At 46.0% G+C, this 27,429-nt stretch overlaps 1 protein-coding gene across 1 annotated transcript in view; it reads right to left on the bottom strand.

Annotated features, from left to right (window-relative positions):
• The window catches only part of LOC144679844 (copine-3-like), a 750,377-nt gene extending 735,275 nt beyond the window's left edge, over nucleotides 1-15,102 (bottom strand). The window contains exon 1 of the mRNA XM_078540694.1: nucleotides 15,032-15,102. Within this exon, the coding sequence (XP_078396820.1) occupies nucleotides 15,032-15,050 (19 nt within the window). The 5' untranslated portion in view covers nucleotides 15,051-15,102. The remainder of the gene's footprint in view (nucleotides 1-15,031) is intronic.
• Nucleotides 15,103-27,429: the final 12,327 nt, after the last annotated feature.

Genomic DNA, 27,429 nt, shown 5'->3' with positions numbered 1-27,429 from the left:
CATTGGCAGAAGGGTCAGAAACCAGAGGACACTGATTTAAGGTGAATGCAAAAGACCTAAAGCTGACATGAGGAAAAATGGTGTTAAGCAACGAGTGGTTAGGATCTGAAAAGTACTGCCTGAGGCTGTGATGGAGGAAGATTCAGTTATGGCCTTTGGAAGGAAATTGGATAATTATTTAAAGAGAAAAATTGCAGGGCTACAAGGAAATGCCTCGGGACTAGGGCTAACTAGGCAGCATTTATAGAGAGCCAGCACAGACAAATGGCCTGCTTCTGTGCTATTCTGTGCACTTCTATAACTCTATATGTAACTGAGGGACCTATCTCATTTTTATTCTTTCACAAGATCTGGGCAGCACTGATAAGGCCATTGTTTGTTGTCCATCCCTAATTACCCTTGAACTTGGCTTGCTTAGTGATTTCAGAGGGCAATTAGGAGTCAGCCACATTGTGGGTCTGGAGTCACATATAGGCCAGACCAGGTAAGGACAGCAGATTTCCTTCCCCCAAAGAACATTAGTGAACCAGATGGGTTTTTGCAACAATCAGTGATAGCTGTCATAGTCATCATCACTGATGATTAGCTTTATGTTCCATAGTTATTAATTGAATTCAAATTCTACCAGCTGCCATGGCGGGATTTGACCCCATGACCCAAGGGCATTAGCTTGGGCCTCTGGATTACTAGTCCAATGACATTTCCACTATGCCATCATGTCCCCACCCCATACCAGTTTTGCGTCCCCTTCCTCTCACTGAGTGAGGCAGATCCATATTCTTCAGCTTAGGAGACAGAAGGAATAGGAGTAGACTCTGACTCCAGAGTACCAACGATCGCCGTCCCCCCGTCTATTATCACTGCCAGCCCTCTTTAAACTGGGACTGAACTTTGGGCCAATATTGTTGGCCCAAACGACTTTTCTGCAGGCAAAATTGTTAACCTGCATGTGAAGTTGCAACTTGTACTAGCAGCTCACTGAAAAGATGTCCAATTTCAGGCTAGTCTTGGGCTTTTCAGTTGGGCTGTGCGCTCTGTATACCCCACTGGATTATATGCCCAAAAATGATCCATAACCAATTTCTACCTCGTGCCCCGCTTCTGTACTAATTGTGAATTCCATGATCTTTCATTTGCTAGTTAGCTTGGAGCTGCCAAATTCCAATTGCTGAGCAGATCTGACAGCATTTTACCTGGTTGGCTTTTATCTTGCCTCTACATTTTCCCTGCTGTGAGCTTTTATTTGGTTATAATTTTCTGTAAGGCACAGCCTTCCTGATTCAATGTACTTAACTGAGTATCATAACAAGGAGACTGGATGAACGTAAGAAGGGTCTTATTTCTTTGGTGATAGAATCCTAACTAAGGTGATAGATTCCTAACTGTGATATCAGGAGACACATTAATCTTTTTTTATATTTCCAATTGTAAGTTGGTAACTTTCAAATTAAAACAAATATGTAATTTAGAAAGGTTTACATAACACTTATTTTAGACCAGATGTAAAACTAGCTTAAGTCAAAACATGAGGAAATGAAAAGTTTTTAATTAAGTTGGTATGAATGGAGCATTTAAGGCTCCGGTATTTCCCAACACTAACTGTTGGCTAACATATGAAATTTGACATGGCCCACAGACCATTTTGTGACCTACTTTGTAGGCAAGCTGTAGTTGGCACACTAGGTGAGAAATAATTCAGATCAGATCCATGCAACCCAAATTTATATTGGGAACTTCAATTCAATAATGAATTATTTTATCTTTGGGGAAGGATATTAAAATGAAATTTTCTTTTCAAAGTAGGCTAATGTTCCTTTTAAGAACACATACCTTTCATTTTACACACAGGCTCAACATCATTATTGTTTAAACTAGTTGGAATGTACAGAAACAAGAATTGATGGATATGCAAGCAGAAGGAATAGAATCTGCGTTGTGAGATTTGTTGAATGAAGCTTACCCCATTGCTATATGTATATTGTGCCATATCTGCAAAGTCTCTCAAAAGGTTCTGTCAGGTCACTTTGATCTGTGAGTTTCAAGCTTTCTGAGTTGCTGTCAAGTTATTTGACTCTAAATATACATGGACAATAATTTATACTGTTCTCCATGGTGAAACGGGTCAGTGGAGGCAATGTCCTTTGAAGTTTCTTTTGACCTCCCAGTAATAATGAAAATAAATGGTGAATGGTACAGGGAGAGGCAGCAATGAGATGCAGTCCTGACTTACACTGGCAAGTTGAATCCCAAATTTCTCAAATCTGACAAGCTGAACCTGAATCTTCCAGAAACAATGGAGCCAGTTTTGTTTTAATTCTATTTACATTAATTCATTAGGGGTCAAAAAAACTGTGGGGAAAGAGCAACTGTACTAATTAAGTTTAACAATGAACATAAATTCTGGTTGCTATGGAGATCTAACTCAGTTGGATACACGTTTGTATACTTTGGCAAATGGGTGTTTGGCACCTTCGTTCATTCTAAGAAAATGTCTCTTCCTTTGGAGCCTCTATACGAAACATTTAATAATAGTAAATGTGTATTCAATTATCTTATTATAAGTACAGTATCAGTTGTATCAGGTACATCTGCTGCAAAAGCATATTGAAAAACTTTAATATATTTGAGATTGCTATGCTAAAAATGGCTATAAAAATCAGGAGAAACTTGGGCCAGAATTCTCCTGTTGGCATGCGGGGGCAGACCCTGCATGCCCGCACGTAAAATGCCGCTCGGTGAGGTCTGGCGAGTGTCCCGACATTACCACGCGCCATCGCGATATTTCATTGGGCGGGCGCGTGCTGATATTGGATGCGCACCCGCCATTAATTAACGGGTCACTTAAGGCCCTTGAGGTGCCAATTGGCAGCGATTTTTAGGCGCCTGTGTGATCTTCAAGTTGGCGCACGGGCGGAATAGGCAGGTGGGTAGGACACATTTGCATAAACCTCATCAATGGGCAGGATAAGAGGGATCAGTGGGGTCGCAAGTGTGCTCTGTCAAGTATTGTTTTTTTTCAAAAGTTACTGCTACTTGCCTGTGTGATCTGCAATACTTCAAAACGCATACCAGCTGCTTGGTCTGGACTCACAACCTCCACGTCAGCACTCTGCAGTGAGGAATCTTTCTCGGGCCTGCAGGTTTTAGGAAGCCTTCCCTTGGCCAAGGAATGGGAGCAGAACTCTCCACTGGAGGTACCTCCTCTGAGGAGGAAGGGAGGGCGAGAAGGGGGAGGAGGCCAGGAGTGCACATTCAGCTGCCACGGGAGCCACCTTTGGAAGGACAGGCGCAGGCACAAGGGGCGTAGGGCCAAGAGGTAGTCCAAGGAGGGAGGGGCCGCAGAAGACGCCACTATCCACAGGTGCAGTGCTGAAGGAAGCTCCGTCTCTTAAGGGAGACAGTCAACTATGTCTGTCAGATGATTGGGCCTGAGATCTCCGTGAACTGTGTGGGTGGACACCCCATGCCAGTGGCTCTAAAGGCCACAGCTGACCTCAACTTCTATGCCTCTGGCTCCTTCCAGGGCTCAATGGGTGATCTTTGCAGTGTCTCCCAATCAGATGTCCACACTTGTGTCAAGCAGGTGACAGACGCTCTGTTCAGGCGTGCATTGACCTTCATCCACTACCGCTGGGACCAGGCAAGCCAGACACAGTGAGCCAGAGGCTTCGCGGCTATTGCTGACTTCCCCCGCCTCCAGGGTGCTATAGACTGTACACATGTGGCCATCAAGGCGCCAGCAGATGAGCCCAGTGCCTTCGTCAACAGGAAGGGATTCCACTCCATGAACGTGCAGATAGTGTGTGATCACAGGATGCTGATTCTACAAGTCTGTGCAAGGTACCCAGGCAGCTCCCACGATGCCTATATCCTCAGATACTCCCAGGTGCCGGGGCTCTTCAGTGCTCCAGCACGGCTGGATGGGTGGCTGCTGGGTGACAAGGGCTATCCCATCAGAAGGTAGCTCATGATGCCTCTCCGCCATCCAAGAACAGAAGCTGAGCAGCGGTACAATAGGAGCCACGCCTCCACAAGGGCTGTGGTGGAGAGAGCCATCGGTCTTCTCAAGATGCGCTTCCGATGCCTAGACCGTTCAGGGGACGCACTCCAGTACCCCACAGATCGTGTGTCGGTGATAGTGGTTGCATGCTGCGCTCTCCACAATCTTGCGCTGGAAAGGGGAGACGCTGTGGACAATGAAGATGTAGACGCAGTTGTTGCGGCTGCACACGATGAGTCCTGCTGTGAGTCTGAGGATCAGCACGCGCAGGGAAATGCTGAGGGGGTAGACGCTGACCCGGGCATACTCCAGGGAGACAGGGACACCCAGGAGGCTTTAGTCCAACGAACCTTCAGCTAGCACACCACATATGGACCTCCAGGACAAGCCTGGGCTGCAGGCTCCATACCCGATACCTAAGTGCTAAATCAGTCTGGACAGGAACATTAACTAAGGTCCTTGTTAATAAAGCTGAATGTCCCACAAATCACTCATAACATTATTGGTAACCATCCACCTGCAGAAGAAAGAGGCACCTTCAGCCATGGTGACATGTCTGAATTTAATATTGCAACCAAAGGAACTTAAGAAAACAAAATAACAAAGGTGTTAAAAATCACACCAACTCAGAAAGACCTCATTGCGGGCCAACACAGAAGCACCAGTGATAACGTGGTGTGCCTAAGATGCCTTATGTTTATGTTTTCGGTGCTACTTCTTGGTGCTGCCCCCTTGCTGGGAGTGACATTTAAAACAGCCTGTTCACTCTGCTGTCCTGTTGGCCTCTAGGACCTTGGCGGTCGTCTTGTGGCCCTTGGAGCATGTGCTGGATCCGCCTGGGAGGGGGCTGCCAGTTCTACAGCTGGCATCTCCCCAGTCATCGCAGCCTCACTGGATGCAACGGCTACTGGCAGAGGGGCGGAGGAGCTGCCGCCCTCATCTGGAGCGCCCTGAGAGGAGCCCGCAGAGACGCCAGGCAGCTGCTGCGCCGATGTGAGGTCGCTTCAGACCTCTCTGCTCACCATGGATGGATGGGCACCGAGCTGGGAAACTTGGTGCCCAGACCATCTCTCACATTGGCACTGACCAGCTGAGGTCAATGCCGATGTGAGGGCTTGCTGCTCTGATCCGCAAGAAGCCCTGACTCGTCTCCTGGAGGAGCCTCTCCACGAGAGTCACCAGTCTCTCCATGGAGGACGCATGGCGTTCGGACATGAGGCTCATTGCATCAACGATAGTCCACGTAGACTCCTCCACCATGGACACCAAGCCAAGCATAGCCTCATGTATCCCCCCCCCACCGATCCTCCTGCATACCCGGCTGCATTTCCTGCGTTTGCTGCGTCGCCTCGCTGACTGAGCATGTGCCTGGTCCCCTGCAGTCCTCCAACTGCTGGTGCCATGGGCATTCTCTGTCTCTGCCAGCTCCTCCAGCAACTGTGAACACGGTGCTCTCACCGCTGTGCCCTGGGACACTAGCCAATGTTTTAATTCCCACCGAGGTGCTAGTATCTGCGCTGGTGCCTGCCTGGCAGAGATGGTGTGACGCTGGTGAGTCTGAGGCTTCAGAGCCCTCAGCTATGAGAGGAGGCCCCTGCTGCTCCTCCTCCCGGCCCTGTTCCACTGATGCTGAAAGGGAGAACAATGACATTGGATCAGTTAACGTGGGGACAATGTCAATGTGCATCCCTGTCCCCTGGATCATTATGCGCTCATCCTTCCATAAGCAATGGTCAATCACTAAACATTCAGTACTGCCACGGCTGTTGGGAGAACAATGGTGACCTCATTGCTGGGCAAACATACCTGCCAGTGGCACCCCAGCCTCACTGACACTGGTGGACCTGGATGCATGGCACCTCTCCAAATCTAGGGCCCCCTGCTCGAAGTGGCTGAGAATCGCCAACTAGGCTGGCTCTCACCCGCTCGGTGGCAACTGGGCCGGTCCTCACCCACTCGGCGGCATTATGTGCGCTCGTCTCCTGAAAAGGAGAGAAGAGCATTGATTAGTGCTTCTTGTATCTGGATTCTCTTCACGCACGGCCCACCCCAACCAGAGTGGAACATTGCAGGGCTCCAGTGCCTCCTCACCCCGCTGCTGCCGAACACTCACACAAAGAAGCTAGGCTTGTCCCCCTCCACCACCCCCACTTGGCCAAATGCTGCTTACATCACATTAGGCACCACACGGTCTAACCTTCCATAGCAAGGAGGCGCAAGCACGTGGAGCGCAGAGGACAGCAGATGGATCGGTGCCACGCCACCTTGAAGCTTCCCTCCCAGCATGTCATAACTCTGACTTTGACATGTTTTGCAGTTCCAGCACTGTGCCTAGGTGCAGCTCCTCCAGGTTGCCCCCAAAACAGTAATTTGGGTCTCAGTGCACCACATGCTGCGGGTGCGGAACCCATCTCTTCACCATCCTCTCAGGGTGACCTCAGCATGGGCAATATCTGCTGGCCCACCCAGTGAAGGACACATGCCGTCAATGATTCAATGCAGTCGCTACACTCAGACTTGGGGTTGTCGGTGGGGAGGGGGTGCGGTGGTGGGTTGGGGGGGTGCAGGTTGTGTGCCAGGGGGAGAGACTACCTGCTGGGTTAAGTACCCAATGCCAATATGGCACTCACCCTTCCCAAGCGCAACAAGTTGTTGAAACACTTGCGGCACTGGATCCAGGTGTGTTGCACCACATCACGGGAGCTCACCATCTCCGCCACCTCCTCCCAGGCATGTTTGGTTATATGGGGGGGGCTCCTCTTCCCCTTCTGGGGTACGAGCACCTCGCTCTTTGTTGCCACCTCCTCGAGGAGGGCAGCAAGGCAATCGTCAGAATATCAAGGGGCAGAGTGCGCCACTGCCCTACCCTCCTGCCTGGCCTGCTCACCAGCAGCTCTCTGGGAAGCCCTTCCACTGGCCATGATTCACAGCCTTTGAAAGGCTGCAGGAGCTTTTTAAAACAGGCGGCCGGGTTGTCATTGGACCCAGCGATCATCGCAGTCCCGCCGCCGCCTGCCCACTCCCGCTGTCCTTGAGAGCCACGATTCATGCTGGGCGGGCCTCAATTGGCCTGCCGCGTAAAATGTGGGCGCGGACCCAGTAGCGGGTAGCGACCAGGTCCACGCCTGCCTGTGCCCACTCCCGCAACGCTCACCCGACAGTCAGAAAATTCTGCCCTTGGAGAATTATATTGTGGTGACAATTTGAAAAACATGTAGGAACGCTATTAAAATGTAAGAGTAGCTTCAAATATATTTCCATGGTACTTTACATGAGCTGCAAGCTGCTTCAAAAGTTTGTGGGTGCAAAATTGGGCTCAGTAGTGGCTTCACAACTTGTGTGAATGGAGGTGGTCACCACCACTTCCATGATCATCATAAAACCCTTTGCCAAGTTGGTGCTGGACTCCTCTATGCTCCTTCTTATTGACCATAGGCTTTTTTGGCAGACTTTCCAGTGCATCAAGTATTTTGGTGGTACCCATCAGCATCCCTTCTCTAGGCTGCAGCTTTGAAATGCTCATCTGAGTTTTATGCAATGGAAGCCTTGTGTGACCTCGCCATCCAGCAAGATGGCACTTGCGATGTCTTTTTGAGTGCCAATGAGTGTGGTTCCATCCGTTTTGGTGATATGACCAAAGTGGTGTAACAACTGACAGTGTGTGCAAGTTGTGAGAGTTGACATTGAGGCCTGTAGCAGTGCTAAGTGTGTGAGTGTGTGATGTAGCATGTGAATTTCAAGTATGAGTCCTGATTGAAAGAGTTTGTTGGTAGGTGAGTGATGGGGGTGTGGTGAATTGAGTAGTGCCTGAGGTTAGTGGTATAGTTAGTAGAAGACAGCATTTGAAGATGCATTCAATGACTTTGACCACTGTTGTGCAGTCATTGAATTTTTTGCGGCACCACACCTGGGTATTCACAGCTTTATTCCTGGCATTGGCCCCCAGGGCTGTCTTCTCCCACTGCCTTTCCACCCCTCTGTGGATACAGAACATCTCTTCTCCACCAAGACCTCCAGTGCAATGTCTGAAAACCTTGGAGCCCGCTCCCTCCCTGTTGTGCCATTCCTCACTGTTTCCCAGGTCAAGTTCACTTCCTACATGACTACCAGCAACTGCTCCAGCTATAGTGTGCCTCCTCTTTAAAAGTTGCAGGCTAGTTTTAAGCAATGCTGGTTAGTTTTATGTGGTACCACAATGTTACAAATTTTGGCCCCGTTTGATATGGGCAGCCAATCAACAACATGGCTAGCACTGACTGCATGCAAAAATTCATTTTAAAATAAACAAAAATACCCCTTGATGGTTATACTTTACTCTGTCCCTTAAATAGATACTTCATTCCTCAGGAACCAGTCCAAAGTTCATGCCTAATGATTGCTTCTTTTTTCCTTTTCTGGCCGGATAACTTTTAATCCTGTACTGATTTTTATGGTGGGGATTACCGTGGAGATTCCTCAAAGCTAGGTGAATCATCCAACCTCATTTAAATCCCCATAAACTTGGCCCGTTCAATCCCAGTGTGAGCTCCCATCCACATTCTACATGGTGAATAATAGAGACTCACTGTCTTTATCTCTCTGCCCTCTCTCTTTCAAATTCTTTCAGACTGACCTTAGTTCTGGGAGATTCAGTGATATCTTAGGAAAACCCTATAACCCAATACTAAAATGGCTTTCTATGGTCCGTTCTCCTCTCAATGGCAACATGAATCACATGGGCCTTGTATCCTGGCAGAAATACTGATTAATTATCTTCTAACCCCCCAACTCCATTCTATCTTAGAATTAAATAGACAGTTTAAATCATATTATATATAAAATTATATTCTATAAAATTATATATAACCACATATAAATCCTGACATTCCTAACGTCACCCTCTGAGATCTGGAGACTTGGGGCCAGATTTTTGAAGAGCCTGGAATACTCTATGGGCCTTTAAAAATGGTGGGCAGAACCCAGTTGTGGAAATCCTGCCCTCATTTTCAACAATTCCAACTTTTGCCGGGAGGGGAAAGGAAGCAGGGAGTGATTCACACAGGCAGGAAACCATAACTCTCGGATGGCGGAGTGGCGTCATGAGCCACCTTCTGAGGGGATAGCCCTTGTCACCCAGCAGCCATCCATCCAGCCGAGCCGGAGCACTGAAGAGCCCCGGCACCTGGGAGTGTCTGAGGATGTAGGCATCGTGGGAGCTGCCTGGGTACCTTGCACAGACTTGTAGAATCAGCATCCTGTGATCACACACTATCTGCACGTTCATGGAGTGGAAGCCCTTCCTGTCGACGAAGACACCGGGCTCACCTGCTGGCGCCTTGATGGCCACATGTGTGCAGTCTATAGCACCCTGGACGCGGGGGAAGCCAGCAATGGCTGCGAAGCCTCTGGCTCGCTGTGCCTGACTTACCTGGTCGCGGCGGAAGTGGATGAAGGTCAATACCCGTCTGAACAGAGCATCTGTAACCTGCTTGCACAAGTGTGGACAGCTGATTGGGAGACACAGCAAAGATCACCCACCGAGCCCTGGAAGGAGCCAGAGGCAAAGAAGTGGAGGGCAACTGTGAGCTTCAGAGCGGCTGGCATGGGGTGTCCTCCCACACAGTTAGGGGAGATCTCAGGGCCAATCATCTGACAGATATAGTTGACTATATTCTCCCTTGAGAGTCGGAGCCTCCTTCAGCACTGCACCTCAGTCATATTGAGGTAGCTGCTTCGCCGCCTGTATACCCTGGCAGCGGGATAGTGGCATCTTCTGTGGCCCCTTGCACCTTGGACAACCTCTTTGCCCTGTGCCCCTTGTGCCTGCGCCTGGCCTCCCAAAGGTGGCTCCCCTGGAGGCTGATTGTCCAGTCCTGGCCTCCTCCTTATCCTATCCTTCCCTTCCTCCTCAGAGGAGCTGCCTCCAGTGGAGATGTCAGAACCCATACCCCCAGGCTAAATTGAGGCCTCCGGAAAGCTGCAGGCCCGGGAAAGATTACTGTCCGCAGACTGGTTTCAATGTACACAAAAAGCTCTTGGAAATCGATGTGAACTGCTAACAATCACACAGGCAACTTTAAAACACTTTCTGCAATTAAAACTTCATGGAAAACATGAACAACCCCTTTGAGTCCACATATCCCGAAATTGCATGGCTTTTATTAAAAAACCTCCTACCTGCCTGCCCGTGCGCCGACCCGAAGTTCACACAGGTCCCTCAAAATCCTCAACAATTGGCAAGTTAAGGGCCTTAACGAGGCCTTTAATTAATGCCGGGGGCGCATCCCACTGCTATGCGCGCCCGCCGACCCAAATATCGCGATGTCGCGTGCTGACGTTGGGACGCTCGCGCGACATTTTAAGCGCTGATGTGCTGGCTCTGCCACCCGCACGTCAGCCAGAAAATTCTACCCATTGTATCACCAGCCTTTTCTAACAATAAAACCCCTTTCAAAGTACTAATTTTATTAGCAATATAAACATATTGCTTAGTCTCTGCTCGCTAGGTGCCAAAATTCACCCCACATCTTGAATGCTCCATTCAAAAAATGCAAACTTTAAAAAGACAAAAACAAAATGGGGAGAGGGTGGGAAATTGGAGTTGAGCTGAAATGAGATCAGCCATGATCGTATTGAATGGCGGGGCAGGCTCAAGGGGCTGAATTGCCTACTCCTGCTCCTAGTTCTTATGTTCTTATGTTCTAAATGCACTCTACCACTCTTTTTACATCTCAAAACTAGTACACAACAAAGCACCCAGACTAGCTGGCTTTAAACCAATTAAGACACACCCACAGACCAAACCTCTATTTTAAAAGAAAAATATTTTCCAATAATATTATATACATTAATAGCTTCATGACACTAATGACATGTCCTTCTTCTCTCTTTTAGAGGACCACCTGGCATCACTGTCACCTGTGTCCCACCCGATGTCTGAAGCAGGCACCAGCGCAGATACCAGCACCTCAGTGAGCATTAGATCGGTGGCTAGTATCTTGGTGCACATTGGTGAGGGCACGTCACATGCATTTGGGGTGCAGGCAGAGACAGAGAGTGCCGAGGGTGCCAGCAGTCGGAGGACTCCTGGGAACCAGGACGATGCTCAGTCATAGGCTGATGATGAGTCTCTGGAGCTGTCCATTCAGCGGCAGGTGTTGGATGTCCAGCGAGATGTGTGGGAGGATCTGGCGGAGATCCATAAGGGTCTGCATTCCATGGTCTCCGTGATGGAGGGGTCCATGCAGAGCATGAGCACTGCATTGATCTTCATGGCCAAGTGCATTGCCTTCTCCATTGAGAGTGTGGCGACTCACATGGGGAGGCAGATCCAGGGACAGAATGAGGGGTTCCTGGGGTTGCGCATGGACATGCAAGCCCTCACACAGGCACTGACCTCAGGTGGTCAGTGCCAGTGTGGGAGATGGATGAGGCACCCAGTATCCCAGCTAGGTGCCCGGGCATCAATGGTGTGTAGGGAGATCCTCAGCGACCTCACATTGGTGCACGAGCTGCCTGTCATCTCTACATTCTCCTCTCAAGGTGCTCTGGATGATGGCAGCAGCTCCTCCACCCCTTCACCAGAGTCCAGGGCTGTAGCGACTAGGGAGATGCCAGCCAAGGCACAGGCCACTCCTTCCCACGCAGGGCCAGCACAGGCTCCACTGGCTAGAGGACGCCAACCAAGCAGGATCAACAGGCTGTCTCCAAGCCAGTGCCAGCAGGTGGGGAGCACCTAGTTGTAGTACTCACAAGTGTAAGTTAAAGGCACCATGAGCACAAGAGGGACTAGGTCATAAATGTTCATGTATGCTTAATTAATGTATACTGGTCTGGGAATTAAGACCAGAGAAGTTAATGTAAACTTTCTATAATTGTCAAAGTGATATAAATTTTGTTTTTATCGTCAAGGCCTGAGTATGCTTCACCTTTTTATTATTGGTGCAGGGTAGGCCTATAAGTAATGCTGGACTTAAGTGTCTCTGAACTTTATTGCATAGGTACTGAGTGTTCTTTGTGTTCAAATGAAAGGGTCCTTTCAGACAGTCGGGCTGTAGGAGGCAGCCCTGGCAAGCGTTTGTAGCTGATCTTTGGCAGCCTAGCTGAAGGAGCATTGGATCAAGGCGTCCCTGGTGTCCCTGCCTTCCTGGAGGTTACCGAGGTCTGGCTCCACACCCTCAGCATTCTCCTCACCGTGCTCCTCTTCGGACTCGCTTCTGTGGCCTGTGCAGCTGCGTCAAGATCCCCTTCCTCCAGTGGGCGCCCCCTAGCCAGTGCCAGATTGCGGAGAGTGCAGGATGCAACCATTATCAGTGACACACGCTCTGGAGGGTATTGTAGTGCTCCTTCTGAATGATCCAGGCATTGGAAGTGCGTCTTGAGAAGACCTATGGTCCTCTCCACCACTGTCCTTGTGGAGGCAAGACTTGTATTGTAACACTTTTCTGCCTCTGTTCTTGGATGGTGGAGATGTGTCAAGAGCCACCTCTTCAATGGATAGCCCTTGTCACCCAGCAGCCATCCATCCTGTCAGGCTGGAACACTGAAGACCCTCGGCGCCTGGGAGTGTCTGAGGATGTAGGCATCATGGGAGCTGCCAGGGCGCCTTGTACAGACTTGCAGAATCAGCATCCTGTGGTCACACACTATCTGCACGTTCAAGGAGTGAAGCCCTTCCTGTTGACAAAGGCACCGGGCTCACCTGCTGGCGCCTTGATGGCCACATGTGTACACTCGATGGCACCCTGAATGCAGGGGCACCCAGCAATCACTGCAAAGCCTCTGGCTCGCTCAGCCTGGCTGACCTTGTCCGTGCGGTAAAGAATAAATGTCAGTACCTGCCTGAACAGAGCTTCTGTCACCTGCTTGATGCAACTGTGGACAGCTGATTGGGAGACTCCACACAAATCCCCCACTCAACCCAGGAAAGAGCCTGAGGCATAGAAGTTGAGGGCCGATGTGACCTTCAGAGCCACTGGCTTGAGGTGTCCATCCACACAGTCAGAACTGATTTCAGGCCCAATCATCTGACAAATGGAGGTCACGCTCTCCCTTGAGAGGCGGAGCCTCCTTCAGCACTGCACCTCAGACACATTGAGGTAGCTGCATCACCGCCTGTAAACCCTGGCAGCAGGATAGTGGCATCTACTGCGGCCCCTTCCGCCTTGGCCTTCCTGTTGGCCCTGTGCCCCTTGTGCCTGCGCCGCTCCTCCCACAGGTCGCTCCCCTGGAAGCTGCATAGGGACACATGGCCTCCTCTCCCTTCTGCTCCTCTCTTCCTCCCCAGAGGAGGTGCCTCCAGCGGAGACTACAATCCCCAATACCAGGGTAAGGGAAGGCTGTTTGATACCTGGAAGGGTCCACACAGTCTGAATCCTCCGGCAGCCTGGCAAACAGTAATGAGCCCTGAAATGAGGCCTGGAAATGCTAAGAGTGAAGCCCCGAACAGAAGTGAAGCTGCCAAGTTCCACTAAGGAACCAGCTGCAAACTATCTCCAAAACTGCTCGGTACTCACACTGGCAATACTGCTGACCCTTTTTATTCTGCCCTTGAATGAGGTTTGTGAAAATGTCGGCTGGACGCCTGCCCATTTTGCCCGTACAACGAGCAGAAAATAGCACGGGCAACAAAAAATCACCGACAATTGGATTGTTAATAGCCTTAAGTGGCCTGCTAATTAATGGCGCGTGCCGCTCCAGCACCTGCGCGCACCCACCGAGCGAAATATCGCATGAGTGCATGATGATGTCGGGACACTCGGCTGACGTTATCACACACTCTTTTACTCCCATTTGGGTCGGGCATGCGCCCACCCACGGAATGAAGAATTCAGTCTTATGTTACATTCCAGAGCAAAAATTCCATCTGCTGCTTCTTGGTGGGCACCAGCATAGCATTCTGTAAAATCGTGTATTCCTGGACTGTGATTTTCCATTCAATAACTTTAATAAGTTGATTTACATGGATGATTTCATCGAGAACAGCTCATCCAAAACCCAGCTACACGCGTCCCATCCTGCGCCAGGTCCTATTTACCCTCGCCACTATTCTTGCTGACCGACATTGGTTCTCAGTCCTTTAATGCCTCTAATTAAAACTCCCCTCCTCAATTAAATTTCTTCATGGCTTTCTCCTCCCTTTCACTGTATCCTTCTCCAGCCCTATAGTTCCCTCTGACTCTGCACCGATTGGTCTCACTCCATTTGCCTTATCATTGGTGGCTGTGCTCCAGTCATCTGTGCCCCATGTTTGGAATTCCTCCCCACCTGATTTTTCCACCTGTTTGTCCCTGTTTAACACCCTTCTTAACACTCCACCTCTTTGACGGATGCAATAATGTCATGGTTATGTTACAGGGCTAGATAATGTAAGTTCAAATCCCACCATGGCAGTTTGGGAATTTAAATTCAGTTTAAAAAAAATTAAAATCACAAACCGATATGAGTGACCATGAGGCTACCTGATTGTCGCTAAAAACTCAACTGGTTTACTAACTTCCTTTAGGGCACAAAACCTGCTGTCATTAACCATGCTGGAATATGTGAGACTCCGCTTCCACACCATTGTGATTGATTCTTAAAAGCCCATCTGAAATGGCCTAGCAAGCAACTCACTTGTATGAAAATGCCACAGAAGAAGTCTCACCTCAACCTTCTCAGGGCAACTATGGATGGACAGTAAATGTCAGCCTTTGATTATGGTTTGTAATGTAGGAAATATGGCAGCCAATTTGCACATACGATTTCACAAACAGAAATGAAAAAAATTACCAGAAAATTTGTTTTAGTTATGTGTATGTGAAATGCTTTGGAACACTTTTATTGCATCAAAAATGCTTTATAAATGTAAGTTGTAGTTGGTGAATGATTTTTTTCCCTTCAAAAATAGCATAAACAAAGCAAACAACATTGTGACACTGTGTGCGTTAACATCTATATAGCTGGTTACATGGTTTAATGGTCAGCAAAATAGATACTTTAGCACAGTTATATAATAGCAAAAAACTGCGGATGCTGGAAATCCAAAACAAAAATAAAAATAGCAGGAAAAACTCAGCAGGTCTGGCAACATCTGCGGAGAGGAACACAGTTAACGTTTCGAGTCCGTATGACTCTTCAACAGAGCTAAGTAAAAATAGAAAAGAGGTGAAATATAAGCTGGTTTAAGGGGGGGTTAAGAGTGGGATAGAGGGACAGGAGAGACCAAACGCAGACTGGGTGACCGCTTTGCGGAACACCTTCGGCCTGTCCGCAAGCATGACCCGGACCTCCCTGACACTTGCCATTTCAACACTCCACCCTGCTCTCATGCCCACATGTCTGTCCTTGGCCTGCTGCATTGTTCCAGTGAAGCTCAACGCAAACTGGAGGAACAGCACCTCATCTTCCGACTAAGCACTTTACAGCCTTCCGGACTGAATATTGAGTTCAACAATTTTAGATCATGAACTCTCTCCTCCATCCCCACCCCCTTTCTGATCCTCCCCCTTTTTTTCCCAATAATTTACATAGATTTTTCTTTTCCCACCTATTTCCATTATTTTTAAATGTATTTCCATCCATTGTTTTATCTCTACCTTTTAGCCTATTTCGATCCCTTCCCTTCAGCCCACCCCACCCCCACTAGGGCTATCTGTACCTTGCTTGTCCTGCTTTCTACCCTTAATTAGCACATACCTTAGACAATATCACCACCTTCAACGCTTCTTTGTCCTTTTGTCTGTGACATCTTTTGGCTATCTCCACCTATCACTGGCCCTCTATCCAGCTCTACCCCTACCCACCCACCCACCCCCTCCCCCACCCCACTTAAACCAGCTTATATTTCACCTCTTTTCTATTTTTACTTAGTTCTGTTGAAGGGTCATTCGGACTCGAAAAGTTAACTGTGCTCCTCTCCGCAGATGCTGCCAGACCTGCTGAGTTTTTCCGGGTATTTTTATTTTTACTTTAGCACAGTATTATAAACAAAATATTATTATAAACAAAATATTCTCCAAGTTACCAGTATTTTTACTGAAAAACTGCCTCATGAAATAACCATAATAGCTAAAGGGAAAAACTCTATTTGGAATGGAAGAGTCTGTAGTGTTCAATTGTTCAGTTGACTGTTTACTGCTCACTATGTGTGATTAGTTAAGCCTGGGTGTGGTGGCTGAGAAAGAGAAACTAAAATGAGGCAAGCAACTGGAAGCATGAGAAAAGACATTTTTTTTTTTGCAAAAATATACTTTATTCATAAAATATCTTCAATCACATTCCAAACCATTCCAAAAACACCATTACAAGGGTACAATCCGGTAAGCATGAGAAAAGACATTTTAAAGCATCGAATAAAACTCCTGTTAAGGCTTATAACCTGTACAAGTGTCAGTATGGCTCAGTATGGATACACCCTCACCTCTTTGTCATAATGCTCTAGGTTCAAGTCTCACTCCAGTGCAGTAGTGAAGGCATGCTGCACAATTGGAGGTACTGTCTTTTGGATAATACGTTAATTGATGCCCCATCTGCCTGCTTCGGTGAATGTGATCCCGTGGCACTATTTTGAAGAAAAGTAGTGGAATTATCCTAAGAGTATTGGCCATTATTTATCCCTCAATAAACATGACAAAAACAAATTATCTGGTCATTATCACATTGCTGTTTGTGTGTGTTTGTTGTTCACACTTTGGTTATAATCATCATCTCTGCATATTTTCGAGGCATAAAATGCACCAGAGTCAGCTACAAGAGGACAAGAGCTATTACTTCATTACTAGCTATTACTGACAATCACAATAAACTGGGCCTGATCTTGGACCCTTTCCAAGCCAACCTGGAGTCCTAGTGGAATCTGAAACTCTCAAATGGGTTTCAGATTTGATAGAATTAATAACAAAATCCAGCATCGATTCTTTTAACAATAAATAAGGGCCAGAATCTTACCCGCATGCACATGAAATTGCGCAAAATGACAACGTGCGTCCTGACATCATTGCGCAAGCAATATTGAGGCCGGCAAGCATGCGCTGGAGATGGAGCCACGCTCGCCAACAATTAAAGGGCCAATTAAGGCTATTAAAAACCCTATTGTCCACAGTTTTACATCGCCCATGTGATTTCACGCTCGTTGCATGGGCAAAACGGGCAGGCAGGCAGCCCGTTTTTAACGAAACCTCATCCGAGGGCATGATGAAATGTCCAGGGTGAAATATAATAAAAAATTATATCTGGGGGCTGATGTTTTTTGAGTTCTGCTCTCAGGTGCATGAATGTGTTGCATAGACACAGTTTGGTGCACTGTTTTCTTGTCATTTAATCTGTCCAGGTCTGCAGCTCCCTGAGGCAGCTCCACAGCAGCTGCCTGCCTTCAGGGAAGCTCGCTAGAAGTGCCCACCGCACTCCAACTTTTGTCGGCGCCTGCCGTCTTCCCCCTTGGCAGCACCGAGGCTTTCTCAGTGTGCATTTCATACTGGCTGGCCATTAATCGCGGATGGAAGTACATTTCGTGCCTGCTTCCGGGCCCACTGACTTGACGCGTACGCCAAGCGTGAAATTCAGGCCAATAAATAATATGTTAACTAAGGCTCCCATCCTGAAGTGTCAGTATGGCTTAGTGGGATGCACCCTCACCTCGGAGTCATAATGCTCTAGGTTCAAGTCTCACTCCAGTGCAGTACTGAAGACATGCTGCACAATTGGAGGTACTGTCTTTTGGATAATATGTTAATTGAGGCCCCATCTGCCTGCTTCGGTGAATGTGAAAGATCTCATGGCACTATTTTGAAGAAAAGTAGTGGAATTATCCTAACTGTATTGGCCATTATTTATCCCTCAACAAACATGACAAAAACAAATTATCTGGTCATTATCACATTGATGTTTGTGTGTGTTTGTTGTGCATAATTTGGCTGTCACATTCCCTACATTACAACAGGGACTACACTTCATTGGCTAAAAACTCTTTGAGTGTTGGCCTCTGTGGCGCAACGGATAGCGTGTTGGATTTCTAGCTGTTGTTGTATAAGAAATTCAAAGGTTGTAGGTTCGAGTCCCACCAGAGTCTTTGAGATGTCTGGTCAAAGGCATTTATTGATACAAATTTTTTGAAGTGAGTTATAGATTTTATCTATCAATTAGACTTAAAATGGTTGTTGTTCTGAATGTAATTCTTTCTTTATGCATCAAAGAACATAAATGGATCTGATGGCATCTGTGGAGTACTCTTTAGCTCTGAAGAAGGGTCATACAGTCTCAAAATGTTAACTCTGTTTCTCCTTCCACAGATGCTGTCAGACCCATTGAGTTTTTCCAGCATTTTCTGCTTTTGTTTCATGAATGTAAATGGGGATTGCCTTCTGCCCCTGTCGTGATTGAATTTTAGGTGTAATGTGCATGTTGCCGTGATTATAAAAGGTAAACTAAAATTAAAGTGTAGCTTTGATAGTGAAACACTGTTCTTCCCTAACTCTCAGAAATGAAACTACCACCTAGCAATCTATTCTCCCTCGCAGCCATAGGATTTCTCTATGTCAATCTAATTTTGTGAGCTGAAACATTAGCCAAGATTTTGCTCCATGGATAGTGGCAGAAAATGTGGTCAATCAGACCTATTGCCATCTCCCTGTCCCTATTGAAAGTTCCACAAATCGAATGCTGTTTTTACTGATATAAGAACATTGATTGCACTGCAAAAATAGTTCCTGGGCTGTAAATTGTTTTGGGATGCCCTTTAGAGGTGATAAAGCATGACATAAATGTAAAGTTTTTTTTAACATTATAAAAAATACTGTTTCCACAATTGCAAAGTGCGGCTTTTCCAATCAGTGGCAAAGAAACAGCAATGATTTTCTGTAAAACTAAAAGAACAAAGAAAGGCTTGCATTTAAATAGAACGTTTTACAACCTCAGGACATCTCAAAGTGCTTTACAACAACTTATATTTATATAATACTTTTAACATGCTTCATGGAAGCATTATAAAACAAAATGTGACGCTGAGTCAGATAAGGATTTAGGTCAGATGACTAGAGGTTTTAAGGATTGTTGTAAAGGAGGAAAGTGAGGTAGAGAGACAGAGAAGTTTAGGGAGGAAGTTCCAGAGCATGGGGCCTAGGCAACTGAAGGCATGGCCGCCGATGGTGGTCTAATTGAAATTGGGGATGTTCAAGAGGCCGGATTTAGAGGAGAACAGATACCTTGGAGAGTTATGGGGTTGGAAGAGCGAGGAAAGGGAGAGGCCATGGAGGGTTTTGAAAACAAAGATGAGAATTTTAAAATCGGGGTGTTGTTTAACCATAAATCAGTATGGGTCAGCAAGAATACAAATGATGGTTGAACAGGATTTGGTGCGAGTTAGGACATAAGCAGCAGAGTTTGGATTACCTCAAGTTTACAGAGGGTAGACTATGGGAGGTTGATCAGGGGTGTATCAGAATTGTCAAACTAGAGGTAACAAAGGCATTGAAGAGGGCTTCAGCAGCAGAAGAGCTGAGGCAGGTGTGGAATCAGGTGATGTTACAGAGATGGAAATAGGTCATTTTAGTGATGATGCAGGTCAGGGGTGGAGTTGGAAGCTAAGGTATAAAGTTTGCAGTGGGGACCAAAGACAATGGCTTCAATCTCCCCAGTATTTAATTGGAGAAATTATCTGCTCATCCAGTACTTGATGTTAACTAAATAGTCTAACAAGTTACAAACAGTGGAGGGGGTCAAGGGAGATGGTAGTGAGGTAAAGCCGAATGTCATCGGTGTAGATGTGGAAGCTGGCATGTTTTGTTCTGCTTACAGCCAAAGTAATTTTGACAGGTAGCCACTGTTGTGATTCAGGAATCACAGTAGCCACTTTGCCTACAAGGTCTCACAAACAGAAATGAGATAATGATCAGATTATCTATTTTAGTAATGTTGACTAAGAGATAAATATTGGCCAGAGCACCAGAGTTAACTTCCCTGCTCTTCTTCGAATTGTATCACGCAATTTTTTTTATGTGAAGGGAGACATCTCAGTTTTAAATCGGATCCAAAAGACATTTGCGCTCCAACAGTGCACACTCCCAATAATGCACTGGAGTGTCAGCCTAGATTTTGTTCTCCATTCTCTGGGGTAGAACTCACACCTTAGACCATAAGACCATAAGACATAGGAGCAGAAATTAGGCCATTCGGCCCATCGAGTCTGCTCCGCCATTCAATCATGGCTGATAAGTTTTTCAACCCCATTCTCCCGCCTTCTCCCCGTAACCTTTGATCCCCTTGCCAATCAAGAACCTATCTATCTCGGTCTTAAATACACTCAATGATCTGGCCTCCACAGCCTTCTGTGGCAATGAATTCCATAGATTCACCACTCTCTGGCTAAAGAAGTTTCTCCTCATCTCTGTTCTAAAAGGTCTCCCCTTTACTCTGAGGCTGTGCCCTCAGGCCCTAGTCTCTCCTACTAATGGAAACATCTTCCCCACTTCCACTCTATCCAGGCCTTTCAGTATTCTGTAAGTTTCAATCAGATCCCCCCTCATCCTTCTAAACTCCATTGAGTATAGACCCAGAGTCCTCAAACGTTCCTCATATGTTAAGCCTTTCATTCCTGGGATCCTTCTCGTGAACCTCCTCTGGACCCTCTCCAGGGCCAGAACACCCTTCCTGAGATACGGGGCCCAAAATTGCTCACAATATTCTAAATGTGGTCTGACCAGAGCCTTATAAAGCCTCAGCAGCACATCCCTGCTTTTATATTCTAGTCCTCTCGAAATAAATGCCAACATTGCATTTGCCTTCCTAACTACCGACTCAAACTGCAAGTTAACCTTAAGAGAATCCTGGACTAGGACTCCCAAGTCTCTTTGCACTCCAGATTTCTGAATTCTCTCCCCATTTAGAAAATAGTCTATGCCTCTATTCTTCCTACCAAAGTGCATGACCTCACACTTCCCCATGTTGTATTCCATCTGCCACTTCTTTGCCCATTCTCCTAACCTGTCCAAATCCTTCTGCAGCCTCCCCGCCTCCTCAATACTTACTACCTGTCCCTCCACCTATCTTTGTATCATCTGCAAACTTAGCCAGGATGCCCTCAGTTCCTTCATCTAGCTCATTAATATATAAAGTGAAAAGTTGTGGTCCCAACACTGACCCCTGCGGAACTCCACTAGTCACTGGCCGCCATCCTGAGAAGGACCCCCTTTCCCCACTCTCGCCTCCTGCCAGCCAATCTTCTATCCATGCTAGTACCTTGCCTCTAACACCATGGGCTCTTATCTTACAGAGCAGCCTCCAGTGCGGCACCTTGTCAAAAGCCTTCTGGAAGTCCAAGTAGATAACATCCATTGGTTCTCCTTTGTCTAACCTACTCGCGACCTCCTCAAAGAATTCTAACAGATTTGTCAGGCTTGAACTCCCCTTGATGAAACCATGCTGACTTTGCCCTATTTTATCATGCACTTCCAAGTATTCTGAAATCTCATCCTTAATAATGGACTCTAAAATCTTACCAACCTTCTGACTCAGAGGCTAGCAACTCAGCCACTTTAAAGAGTTGAGAGAATATAGCAGGGTTGTTTTTGATCTCATTCACCTGGCATTAATGACCTCAAAATGTGATCTGTAGCACTGTTAACGTGGGTGATGTGAATGAGACCATTTTAAGAAGTGCCTACTGAGTGACCAAAATGCTTGTCTGAGCCATTAGGAGTGCACCTCCTGGACTCACAAAAGTACCGGGACCACTTCCAACCCTGGAATTCTGTTCTCGTGAATTGTGATGCATCCCTCCCACACCACCCCTGACTTATTTTCCTGGAAGCAGCTCTGGTCAGTTTCCTTTGTGGAATCTGATGTGTCATATTGGGATGCCTGTTTGACACCCCACGGTTTGCATAACAAAAATACTTGAGGTCATGTCTCAAAATCATAGGGGTTTGCTTTGCCTCCCAACAATGTAGCTGATCAACAAGCTCCACTGTAGTGGTTGCCAAAAATAAAAATAGGCCACGGTATCTGTTAAAAGCGAACAAATCAATCTAGTTTGCTGAATCACTCTTCCACTACCTCATTAGTAATATCAGAATGTCATTTGTAATTTCATTAATAAGCAACCTGAATAGATTTGTAGTCAAGTGAAACAAGCATATCACACAAACTCCATTAGTACATGAATTGTGCTAACACATTGACTTTCAACATTTCTTAAAATTGGTCCTTAAGGGCCCAGTTTTCCCATCATGTATTATATGAAGAGAATTTGGGCCCTGTTTGGATTATAAAGGTGACAGTGCTCTTTCCAAATGAGCAATGGTGTGACACTTTGAGAATCAGCAGGTCCTTAGTTACCCCAGAGTTTCCCCTTCTGTCAAAGGAAGTGAAGTGTTAACTATTACGTTAAAGTTAAGAATGGAAAAGGAGTGTGAACAATCACAGGAAAAACATATTTCTCATTGTTAAGGTATAATAAATACAAATATGTGTTGGGATCATCCTCAGAGTTGCTTCTGCTCCATTGGCTTAATGAGGCAGAGGTGCAGCAGAAGCCTCAGCTGGAATGTAATGTGACCCAGTGGGGTCATGAGGGCGGAAACAGAAGGGGAGGGCGAAGGCCCTCCTGCTCCGAGTTCCACTCCCCTCAGGATCGTGCACCGGCCGGCCAGTTAGCAGGGTTAGGAGGTAAGATGAGGGCTGCATCGTTCCTTGACCCAGAAGAAGATGCTGGCAGAACCTTTAAAGGGCCAACAGCACCTGTTCACCTTTTCGCAAATGTCAGACAGAGAAGGCATCCAGAGGTAATGGACGGGCTGCCTGTGGTTTTATAAAATTCCCATCCTGATTTGAAACTTTAACACTATACCTTCACTGTTACTGGGTAAAAATCCTGGAACTCCCAAACTAACAGCACCATGGATGTATCTGCACCAGATGGACTGCAGTGATTCAAGAAGGTGGCTCACTACCATGTTCTCAAGGGCAATTAGAGATGGGCAACAAATGCTGGCCCAAGCCAATACTCGGTCAGATATCTCTTAGATGTCTTAGGAGTGCAGGGAACTGGTCCAACAAATTGGCCCTATTTTGTGATCATAAAATGGATGCTAACAAACTCCTATTTAAAGCCCAAAACATTCACAAAGAACTGACTGAAGAGATATTGATGTCACAATTTGGATATTTTCAGATTTCCGTCTGACATAAGGCTCCTCTGGTTGATATCTGCTTTCAGTTCAGAGAGAAGGATTGTGTCTGCAGCACTCTAACCCATATGTACACTGGGGCTCAGCTGAAGACATCTTTGAAGATGTCTATTGGATCCTATACTCTGGTATTTTGGGACTTAAGGATCCAGGTTGCGTGCTTGTTTTGGGATAACCAAGTTGGTACCATAGGCAGAGAAGATCAGTAGACCGTTCTGAGAAGAAACACATTCTGTTTATTTACAAAAGGAACTCAGCAGCTACACGTATGCTTACAACTCAAAACTCTGTATTTATACTTCAGACTCTAACTCAAGACTACCGACTACAGAAGTAGCCCACGCTACTCTGCTATTGGATACCAAGATCATGTGATCTTCCATTACAACATTCATTCTAAAGGTATATTAAAGATCAGATTACTATATCCCACCCCCTTTTCTCAGAAATACAGTTTCAGGTTTTTCTAAAAATATCAAAATTTTCACACAAATAAATAATTTACAAAGTCAGTCTATCTGGGGGTTTTCTTAGGCCTGTAGAACGTCTCAGCTCTACAGCTTCTGATGTTTTATCTGGAAACTCCTTCACTGGAGTTGTCTGAGCATTAGGCTTTTCGGTAGGTGCTTGCAAATCTGTTTCCTAGACTCTTACAGGTACAGTCAGCCCTTCAGACACATCTGTACTCAGTTGAGTTCTTTCAACAGGAGACATTGACCCAGTCACAAACACTGGTGGAATCATTCCTGGGTATTTTGTTCCTCCTCTTCTTATATAATCCACATGTCTCTTTATGACTCGATCTTCCACTTTTACGTGGTAGGAAAGAGGTCCTGTTACCGCACTTATTTCATCAAACAACCATGTTGGTCCTTCTCTAAAATTCTTCACAAATACTTTCTCTGCTATGTTAAACGTCCTGTCACGACTGTGATAGTCATGTCCAATTTTCTGACTTCCCTGACTCCTTTCCACCTTCCTCTCCAAGTTTGGCATAATTAGGCTCAATCTTGATCGGAGACAGTGTTTCATCAACAATTCCACGGGTGAAACCTGTTGTTGTATGAGGGGTGGTCCTATAATGGAAAAAAAAACATGCTAGTTTAGTCGCTATAGAATATCCAAACAATTTCTTCATACCAGACTTGAATGTCTGAACCACTCTTTCAGCCAGTCCATCCAAAGAAGAATGGTACGCTGAAGTTTTTATATGAGCAATACTGTTGAGGCTGATAAATGGGCGAAACTCAGCACTCGTAAATACCATTCCATTGTCTAACAATGACCTCTTCTGGTAGTCGGTTGATTGCAAAGCTTTGATGTAGCTTATCAATTGTAGAAGAAGGTGTTGATGACTTCACTTCATATATGTCCATCCATTTTGAGTGAGCATCGACAATAAGTAGAAACATTGTTCTCATGTAAGGTCTCACATATTCGATGTGTAATTGCGCCCATGGCCTTCCTGGCCACTCCCAGGAGTGTAATGGAGCTGTTGAAGGTAATTTTTGCACTTGATGACACTGCATACAACTTCTCACTAAATTCTCTTTCTCTCCATCCATCCCAGGCCACTAAAGGTAGCTGTGTGCTTTGACCTTCATTTGGGAAATTCCTGGATGTGCGCTGTGAAGATCAGACAACAGTGGCTTTCTTCCTTTTGGAGGAACAATCACTCGAGCTCCCCACAATAAGATACCTTCCTGGCTGGTTATTTCGTATCGTCTCTGAAAATACGGTTTCAATTTCATCCGATTCCTGTTCTTGTGGCCAACTGTACTTTGGATAAGGTTGGGTCTCGACTTGTCCAATCTCTAATCTGTCTAGCACATATTGGTGACGAGTCCTGGAAGTTCAATAATAAAACAAATTCTTGAGGCATTGGAACATCCTCATTTACTTGCATGGGCAAACGACTTAAGTGCATCGGTGTTTGCAATTTGACTTCTGGGTCTATGAATGAAAGTATACTCATACGCTGCCAAGGTCAGTGCCCATCTTTATATTCTTGCTGAGGCTATAGGTGGTATAGCCTTGTCTGTGCTGAACAATCCCAGCAAGGGCTTGTGGTCCGATATGATAGTAAAATGACGATGCTGAAATTTCTTAACACCAAAGATGATTGGCAGGCCTCCTTTTTCTATCTGTAAGTACCACTATTCTGCTGTATTGAGTGTTCTCTATACATATCCTATCGGCCATTCTGATCCATCGTCTATTCGATGGGAGAGCACTGCTCCAAAGGGAGATGCGTCATATGTCAACACCAACTCTTTCATCAGGTCAAGATGTACTAGAAGGGTAGGTGATTGCAACAACTGTTTCACTTTTGTGAAAGCTTCTTCCTGTGTTGTTTGCTAAGATCACCGTTGGTTTTTCTTGAGTAAGTAATACAGGGGTGCCAGTTCTGTCGACAAATTAGGCAAGAAGTGTCCATAGTAATTGATCATCCCCAAGAATGATTTGAGTTTGGATGTACTCTTTGGCGTTGGTGCCTCTCTAATGGCTTTCACTTTTTCCTCAACCAAGTATAGGCCTTGTTAATCTACCTTGTGACCTAGGTAGGTTACCTCTTTCGCTTGGAATGTGTACCTTTCTTTTTTCAAATGCACTCCCACCTGCAAAAAACATTTCAAATCTTTTCCGAGTTTACCAAATGTTCCTTTTTAGCAGGTCCTGGCACCAGAATGTCATCTAAATAAACTACAACATAGTACAGTCCCTACAGTAAACATTCCACGCTTCTTTGGAATATGGTGCAAGCTGAAGATACGCCAAAAGGTAAGCGGGTGTATTGGTACAACCTTTTGTGTGTATTAATGGTGACAAATCTCCCGGAGATCTTCTTTAATTCCAATTGTTGATAAGCATGACTCATATCAAGCTTCATGTAGGCAGTTCCACCTGCCAGCTTAGCATACAGGCTTTCAATTTTTGGTATGGGGTGTCTGTCCAACTTAACCACTTTATTGACTGTTAATTTGTAGTCTCCAAAAATTCAAACACTTTGGTCAGGTTTGACAACAGGTACAGTTGGTGCCGCCCATTCTGAAAACTGCACTGATTGTATCAGTCCCAGTTTTTCTAATCTGTCCAGTTCGGCATCTACCTTTTCCCGCATTGCATAAGGTACTGGTCTTACCTTCATAAATCTGGGTGTTGCTTCTGGATCCACATGAATTTTTTATGTAGCCCTTTGATCTTCCCAAGTTCGTCCTTGAAGACTAAGGCATATTTTTTGTAGTAGCTCTGATACCATTAGTTCTCAGCTGGAAGATTTCAGCCCATTTCAATTTAATTTCTTTCAGCCAGTTTCATCCAAGGAGACTGGACCCCTCACCTGCTCCCACCATCAAGGTTAATTTCACTGTTTGACCTCCGCAGTGTACTGTGACTTTACTTTACTTGTCTGTCTTCTCCCGTGTAAGTTTTCAATTTGACATCTGTTTCTTCCAAATTGAGTTTACGTTCCCCATGATTCAGGTAATTAAATGTATGCTCACCTATCACCGTAGTGGAAGCTCCTGTATCCACCTCCATTCCGATAGGCCTCTCATTCATTCTCATGGTTACATAGGTAGCTTCTGTTCTACCTACCTTTAAATTATACAATGAATAAATATCTAAAACTATTACTTCAGGCTTTTCAATGCTATAGATCTCATTGGGTTTTTGTTTTGGTTTGAAAGTCTGCCTGATTCTATCTTTACAATGTTTCATGAGGTGTCCGTTTCGATGACAGAAAAGACATTTGATTTTTTACACTGTGATTCATTACAAGGTTGTCTGCTTCCACCTCTGTTATCACTATGCTATGTTTTCGCTGCTAAGTTATCTCTTTTTATTTGTCTGCTCACGGTGGCTGCTTCTCGCTTCTGAGTAAAGCTTTGCACTTTCATGCTCTTTTTGGCTGAGGGTCCCTGCCCAATGTGGAGGATGGTGCTATTTTTCACTCCCTGCAGGGCTTTTGAGTCTCGCACTGCACCTTCCATTGCCAGAGCGATTTCCAATCCCTCCTGAAAATCAAATTTTTTTCAGACTGGTAATCTCTTCTGACTCGCATCTTCATTTATGCCGCGCACCAAAAGATCTCTAAGCATATCACTGATGTACCAAACTTGCAATATTCTGTTAATTGTTTCAAACTTGCCACATAACAAGCAACTGTCTCCCCCGCAGCTCTATTCCTTGAGTTAAATTTGAACCATTGCATCGTCACCAACGGCTTGGGGTGGTAATGATTCTTTTTGAGGATGGGTGCTGGGTGCCAACAAATTTCAAATTAATTCA

This window comes from Cetorhinus maximus, chromosome 4 (genome assembly GCF_964194155.1).
Source record: "Cetorhinus maximus chromosome 4, sCetMax3.hap1.1, whole genome shotgun sequence".
In the NCBI taxonomy this organism is placed as follows: Eukaryota; Metazoa; Chordata; class Chondrichthyes; order Lamniformes; family Cetorhinidae; genus Cetorhinus; species Cetorhinus maximus.
The sequence above is the reverse complement of the archived record's forward strand: the minus strand, read 5'-3'. Positions and strand labels throughout refer to the sequence as shown.